Source organism: Hippocampus comes, unplaced genomic scaffold, assembly GCF_001891065.2.
Source record: "Hippocampus comes isolate QL1 unplaced genomic scaffold, H_comes_QL1_v1.1 scaffold167, whole genome shotgun sequence".
Taxonomy (NCBI): Eukaryota; Metazoa; Chordata; class Actinopteri; order Syngnathiformes; family Syngnathidae; genus Hippocampus; species Hippocampus comes.
Genome location: NW_017805502.1, coordinates 191,397 through 199,123, shown reverse-complemented (window position 1 = coordinate 199,123; position 7,727 = coordinate 191,397). Strand labels below are relative to the sequence as shown.

The 7,727-nt window shown below is 41.6% G+C and overlaps 1 protein-coding gene across 4 annotated transcripts in view; it reads left to right on the top strand.

The window, feature by feature from the left end:
* fam3a (FAM3 metabolism regulating signaling molecule A) overlaps positions 1 to 6,288 on the top strand; it is a 10,923-nt gene extending 4,635 nt beyond the window's left edge. For all 4 annotated transcript variants that reach the window (XM_019877293.1, XM_019877292.1, XM_019877294.1 and 1 more), the window contains exons 4-10: positions 794 to 817; positions 2,334 to 2,460; positions 2,744 to 2,802; positions 2,881 to 2,931; positions 4,935 to 5,019; positions 5,333 to 5,459; positions 5,898 to 6,288. In XM_019877293.1, the coding sequence (XP_019732852.1) occupies positions 794 to 817; positions 2,334 to 2,460; positions 2,744 to 2,802; positions 2,881 to 2,931; positions 4,935 to 5,019; positions 5,333 to 5,459; positions 5,898 to 5,996 (572 nt within the window). In that variant the 3' untranslated portion in view covers positions 5,997 to 6,288. The remainder of the gene's footprint in view (positions 1 to 793; positions 818 to 2,333; positions 2,461 to 2,743; positions 2,803 to 2,880; positions 2,932 to 4,934; positions 5,020 to 5,332; positions 5,460 to 5,897) is intronic.
* The last annotated feature ends 1,439 nt before the right edge of the window (positions 6,289 to 7,727 follow it).

The window sequence follows — 7,727 nt, the reverse complement described above, 5'->3', positions numbered from 1 at the left end:
TCCTCAGTTGGTTCCTCACCTGCTCTGTTGTGACGGACAGGCAGGAACCAGGTGACAGACAGGGTTGTTGAGAGCTGGTCGAAAGAGGAGGCGGAGGAGAAGAAGTCCTCAGTGAGAGTGGGTGCAGCTGGTGGTTGGGGGAAGGGACAGACGTCTGGTCGAAACGGTTGAAAAAACGGTTCAGTTCATCTGCCCAGTCCTTGTCCTTCTCAGTCATTGTTTGACTAATCATAATGCTCTGTACACACTACACTGCAACTAAACTGAATGACTGAATTTCAACTATTTATCTACGGATAACTGTATTCGCTGTGTGACTGACTCTACATCAACTTTCTCTCTCTGGGTCTACAAATGATTGGATAACTACCCAACTGACAAAATAAATGAATTTAATAACCAACTCAAGATTAATAACTCACAAAACAATACTCCTCACAATCTCTCTGATCAAAGTTAATGACTCCCTCTCCTTCTGAACCCCTCAACTCGCCAGATTAAAACCCTGTGACACGTCATTAGCGAATGCGACCACTCGTTTTACCTGGTTATGTCACATTTTCCACTCTATACGCACACCCCAAACGAGACGTCTGTTTCCCCTGGTCATGTGACAATAATGTCACGAACACACGGCTTTATTTTCGACACCCACTTTTACTTAACACAAACTTTGAAGTCCCATGTCATTTTGCCCATCACTACTGAATAGTTTCCAGTGTTGTGTAAACAGAATAATGGACCTGTGCCCCTTCTTATGTGATTTCTCTCTCTCTCTTCCTCTCTCTCTCAGGTGCAAGCCAGGAACCAACCCATGGTACGGATGTGGCACTAGTTTGTATATGTTCAAAATCATAAAAACACATTTATTTGGATTGCACTTTACATTTCTTCTCTGCAGCAATTTGAGATCACTCAAATTGCTGCAGAGAAGAAATTTAAAAGATAAATGAATAAATAAAATTGGATACAATTTTCAAATTATCAGAAACCCAAAACAACATTTAGCCTACTTCTTTTGTCAAAGGACAGTTTTAAGGTATTTTTGCACCTTTGTAGTCTGTGGGCCCCTCAGGTGGTGAGTGAGTGTTCGCTGCAGCCTAGGAGCTGCAGAGGAGAAGACCCAATCATACATGGTCTGCAGCGACCTTGTTTCTGGGGGCTCGCAGGCTGTGTGAGGAGGTAGAATGTCTTGCGGAGGTGTTTGATGTGGGTGGCAGAGGTGAGTTGAGGGCCTTTTTAATGCCAGATGACGATGGATGGCTTCTGTTTTGAAACAGTTCAACTAACTGAAGGAAGGCTAGGGCTTTGTTCAGACTCGAGCTCAGTTATGAGTTTTTTGCCCAAATGCGACACGTCTGATATTTTCATGCAGTGTACAATTCTGATTTTTTTTTTTTTTTCCCCCAAATCCAACCTGGGCCTCTTTTGCATGTGGATATAAATGGGATGCTGTCTGCACGCTCATCTGCACACATCCGACCCATACGTCATATTAAAAGCCCAGTCTGCGCTTTTTTTTAAAGTCACGTTTGTTCTAGGAATGTGAACGAGCACCTCAAAAATCTGATTTAATAAAAAAATTCTGAATTGGGTATCACACTCTGCATTGTGAACGTAGCCTTAGTTTCAATCAGCCATCTACAACTGTGGTACCCAAGTCCAGTCCTGAAGCGCTCCTATCCAGCCTTTTTTATACCTCTTTCTCCAACACACCTGATTCAGATGATCAGGATCTTTAAGGCTTCTGCGAAGCTTGCCAGTGAGCTGATCATTTGAATCAGATGTGTTGGAGAAGGGAGACATCCCAATCAGGCTCTCGAGGACTGGACTTGAGCACACCTACTCTATTGTATGTCTCCACCAGGCAAGTGGTCAGTGTGGATGTAGGCAGGACAGCAACAGAAGTGGGGCTTATCTTTTTTTGTCTGTGTCATCAGCATAACAGTAGTCGGATATCCGATGTTTGCTAATGATATTGCCCAGGGAACGTGTAGAGCAGGTTCCCAACCTTTTCTTTCTGTCTGGTGGACCCTCGAACTTTTTTGCCATACTCATTCATATGTGTTGATGATTAATTCTTCAAAAGCAGAATGTAACACAACTGATTATTTCAATGAAAGTGCAAGTGGTGTATTGCAAGCAGCGAAGGAAAATGTTGTGATGAAGTGTATCTAAAGCAGTTGTTTTTAACAAAAGAAGCCTCCCTCTTGGGGGACCTTAGGTTTGTAATGCAAACACTCGCAGGATGATGTCATCGTCTTCGGGATGGGTCAGAACTCCCGTCTCCTCCCCTGCAAGTAACATTGTGATCTTTTTGCCTCTTTTTTAAGCTGAAGTTCGACCACGAAGGTATAAATGCGGCCTTTCAGCAGCATGCCCCCCCAAACATCTGGCTTTCCGCCTCGTATCGGGAGCTGCCAACGTCATTGGGCCCAAAATCTGTCTGGAGGATAAGATGTGAGATTTGCTGCTTATTGTTTCCTTTGTATTCCCTGTTATCTCACTTGGATGTAATTTGCTTCACACTGTCCCCCCCTGAGCTCCTTCTGTGCTGTGTCTTTTGGGGTGCTGGAAGCATGTACACTCTTTTCGCCTGTCCCATGCTCCTTTGGATCACACTCAAGTATTTTTATGTCCTCCACAGTGATATTTTTTTCCCTGATTGTATTTTTGCCAGGGTTGGAAAGGCTTTAGCAAAGTAAGTATTTTGGTTTAACCTAACTGTCTCACTTACTCACAGGTTATTAAGCAGCGTGAAAAACAACGTTGGCAGAGGATTAAACATTGCTTTGGTGAATGGTATGATGAATCAAGTGTTTCTGACTATGCTGCGCACCTGGTAGTCATTTTCACACACTTTTTGTATTCATTTTTCAGGGGTGACAGGCGAACCTTTGGAAACAAAGACCTTTGACATGTGGGCAGGAGGTAATAAAAAAAAAAAGACATTTTCAGGTATACGGTGAAAAGTTCCACTACACTCAGTTCCATGATGACAATCAAAGACTGAACTCTGCACCATAGCAGCCATCTCGTTACCTCTGCATCCCGCGTCCGAGACGCATAATTTTCCCGCGGGACACACAGTTCCAAATAATGTGCATTTTTGGGACTCAAGGAAATTTCTCAGTCAAACCAAAAAAAAAAAAAAAAACAATGGTACATCTTTTTTTCCAGCAACGATCGCAGTTTGACAATCGCCGCCATTGTTGTTTTGATCTCGTGTTAAGTAATCTCGCGTGATGAGATTTCCGTTCTCGCGAGACGAGATTGGCGAGATCGGATTGCCAAGTTGTGTAATGTTAAAACAAGTGTTGCAAAAGTTTATTGCAGAGATATCACAGAGGAAGCAGCTAAAGTTGGACAGTTTTTTGCGAGAATAAGTTGAGAAAGCCTTGCATCATTGGAAGCAGCTTAAAGAGAGGAGAATTTATGAACTCAAAGACTGAACCATGGGATGAAATAAGAACCTATTTCTCAGCAAATCTTGTATGCCTGAATTATTTTAATTTTGCAGCATTTGTTTATAACGGGTGCCCATTACATCAATCCTGATCGACCGGTAGATCTAGGACTCGTCCCAATTAGATTCGAAAGGTGTAGAGGAGGAAAAAAAAAAAATTGTGTCTTTGTACATGTTAGTAATATATTTTTTGTGTTAATGTACACTGCACCCTAATCATCCTATCAGTCTCATTTTCCCCAAAAAATATTTTAATAATATAATTAAATAAAGCAGGTAAATCTTTAACCTACGTGGGCGCGTGACTACGTCAGCGGAAGTTGTTAGCTCTCAGCAGTCTACAATTGCAGCTTGTGATCAGGGCTGTTGCGCTATATCTTTGATTGTCATTATTCTCATTCAGAGTTTGCTTTGTGTACAATTCACCGAAGGCACGGGCAAAGAATAGGAATCTAGAGGGCTGAGGGAAGCACTTTAAAAACGGTACGTGTGAGCTAGGGTTGTCAACAGGCTGCAAAAGTGCATCGCTTGCTTCCGTGTTTGGCTTCTCATCATGGCGTGCGTGCTCGTGTGTGTGTGTGTGTGTGTGTGCGTGTGTGTGTGCGTGTGTGTGTGCGTGTGTGTGTGCGTGTGTGTGTGCGTGTGTGTGTGTGTGTGTGTGTGTGTGTGTGCGCGTGTGCGTGCGTGCGTGCGTGCGTGCGTGCGGTAAGGGGCGATCCCAGGAGGTTGGTTGAACGAAAAGTCGATCATAGGTCCAAAAAGTTTGGGCACCTCTGGTTTATAAGAAATAAGCCTATTATCAATGTATATTGTAGTTGTTTATGTTCTTATCATATGCAATTGAATAAGTAGACCATTTCAGAATTCGAAATTTGGGACTCTCTAAATGCATAATGGGACTCATACTTTTCTGATCAGCGAGTCCCTAGGACTCGCAGGGCTCAAACTGTAAAATTATCACTGCCATTGAACGTTCATTATTTATACAGGCAACATCAATTATAATACAAGCATAATCAGAAGTGATCACATCTAATATTAATCTGTTAATATGATTTAAAAAATAAATGAAAACTGCGGTATTTACCACTTATATACATTTTGACCACAAACTTCGCTATTTCACCCAAAGGTACATATGAAATGATAAATGTTTTTGAGTATTGTTATAAAACACAATATATGTGACCTGTATATAGTGAATGTGTGATGCTTGCTTTGTCCCGCTAGTAGCGTCAGGAAGTAGACAGTCATCCACCTAACTACTGGCGATCATATGTGGCTATCATGATCCTGAAACACTCACTCACTCTTGAAGTTTGCGGTATATTTTATTGCAAATTTGGGTTGAAGTCCAAACTGTTTAGCTTTTGGGGTGTTCCATCTTCAAGGTGCCACTGTCAACATCTTATCAGGTGCAAATGGCTCTGAAAGACCAATTAATAGCTTGTGTGACGTTTGTCCTCAGATGTTTCTGACCTATTGAAATATCTCCGACCGCTCCACGAGGGAACACTGGTGTTTGTGGCCTCCTTTGATGATCCAGCTACAAAGTAATGTTTATACTTGTATGAGTGGAATCTTACACTGTCGATAATTTTATGTCACCCTCTTTTGTAGTACACTGTGGAGTACCCCAGGTGTCTGTTTTGAGTCCGCATTCATTTTTCTGCGTTCCTCACTGCATTAATCTATATTAGTTGAGGGGATAATGGATAGACATAGTAAATATAAAAGACAAACTGCCCATCAACACTGATGAGCAACATTCAGAATCCAATTCCTGTTTCATCCTGCATCTCACCACAGCCGTTCTAAATGCCAATCTCAATCAAATAGCTTTCCCCCCACCTTTTTCATTGTCAGGTTGAATGCAGAGTCTCGGCGACTCTTTGAGGAGCTCGGGAGCACTGCCGTCAAGGAATTAGCTTTTCGGGACAGCTGGGTGTTTGTTGGTGCCAAGGGCATCGACAACAAGAGTCCATTTGAACAGGTACACTTTCAAACTGTGTTAATACTAGTGTCAGTAACGTACATACAGCCACACACTGTAGATAATGTAATGGCCTTTTCACTTCATGACGTTGCATTATTGCCTGTGGATGTGACTTACAGTGATCCCAAGGTGCTTTCTAAATGCACTGCAACATTTTGAAAGAAATTAAAAAAATAGCCAGTAAACAAAGAGTGGTCTTGAAATTATACCTAGGTTAGGTGTAAATTACAAGTTTGTTAATTAGTGGACAATGTCCTTAATTTGCATTTAAATGGATGTATTTATAGTAGTTGTGCTTATTTCATTTGTCACAAAAACAACCATTTCCTACGTACCATCAGCACTCTGTATGCAAGCAGTCGCTCCATTGTCAGTAAGAAGCTCATCTTTCCATGTTGCTGACATCAGATCTGTTTGGTTTGTCGTTCCCATTAGCGGATGAAGAACAGTAAGAGCAGCAACAAATACGAAGGATGGCCAGAGTCACTGGAGATGGATGGCTGTATTCCCTTACGGCCTGCTGTGGAAGTTTAATTCAGTCCTTTGCAGTAAACGTTTCAATTACAACCGACCACCTGACTGATTGAAGCCAAGGAGCAACTGAATGTGCACCCTGATTAAGTCACACACACAGATCGTGGTCGCGGGATGTGATCTTGAAAGTAGTAAATGTGGGGAGTGCTTGTGAAAGATTTTCGGATAATACGGAAGCAATGTGTGTGGGCAAGGTTGTAAAAGGGAAATTTGAGAGGTGAAGATCTACTACCAAAGGAGCTGGAGTCGGTCTTCCTTGAAAAGAAAGTGATACTTCTCCCTGCCAAAAAACTGAATCCACTCCAGACAGTTGTACCGTATTCTCAAGTTCACAAAACACTTTTTAGCATTTTCCTGAAGGGTAAACATTTGTAGTTCTGCCTCAAGTTTAAATGTAAACGCTGTGTTTTATATTCAAGTCAAAATAGCTCTTTTAATGCTGTGACAAATATTTCTGTGAAATTGTATGCATAATAGTAAGAGACGTTTGTTACCTTCAAACCTGATGCACAAGCTTACCCCGTGTTTACCGACATTGCTAGACATTTCTGTTACTTGTTTCACTATGCCAGGGGTGTCAAACTCATTTTTGTCATGGGCCACATTTCATTTACCGTTTCCCTTGGAGGGCCGTTATGACTGAAACCAAATTTTATAAAGTCAATAACGGTTTATTCAACGATTGTTTAAATTTCTGTAATGAGGGTTTTGGCTACAAAGAAAATGCTTACAATGTGTCTCTTATTTATTACATATGAGAATTTTAAAATTTGGTAGAGATTTTAGCAAGCATCATGGAAGTTGACATGTTTGATTTGCTTTCGCGGGCCACATAAAATGATGGGGTGGGCCCGATCTGGCCCCCGGGCCTTGAGTTTGACACCTATGCACTATGCTCTGTTATTTATTGAAAGGCCAAACAGAAGCTTTGCCATCAATGTTCAATTTTAAACAGCTCAAGTTTTTAATAATATCCAATGCTGGTTCATATTTGTCCACTGAGTGCTAGTTTGTTGGAATTTGCATGAGGTTTTTTTTCTCTCTCAATGTTTGATGTGGAACTATTTAAATTCATCAAAATAGAATTATGAAATATGTGCTGCTTTCGAGTGGTGACAATTTTATACAAAGCTTTGTGTATGTGGCAAAAATTACGTTAAAATAAAATCAATCATTTTTCTCATTGAGTTTTTTTAATTTAACAACAAACAAAAAAGATTTAAAACATGACATACAACCAAACGTTACAAATTAAAATGAATGGAACTATCTATGGCAGCCCGGTGATCCAGTGGTTAGTGCGGCGACCTCACATTGTAGAGTGCAGTGTTCGATTCCTGCTCTGGCCTCCCTGTGTGGCACGTTCTCCCCATGCCTGCGTGGGTTTTCTCCCACATTCCAAAAACATGCATGGCAGGTTTATGGAACGCTCTAAAATTATCCCTAGGTGTGAGTGTGAGCATGAATGGTTGTTCGTTTATGTGTGACCTGCGATTAGCGGGCAACCGATTCAGCTGCCCGAAGACAGCTGGGATAGGCTCCAGCACCCACGCGCGATCCTTGTGGAGATGGATGAAAATATCTATTATATGTCTTGAAAGTTATTTTAACATTTATTATGTACACACATAGGGCTAATGCGGATTTTTAATATCGGTCGTGATGCTGGTACTTAGAAGATATTATTTTTGTGTGTGTGTGGGGGGGGGGGGGGGTGGGGGGGGAAACAGG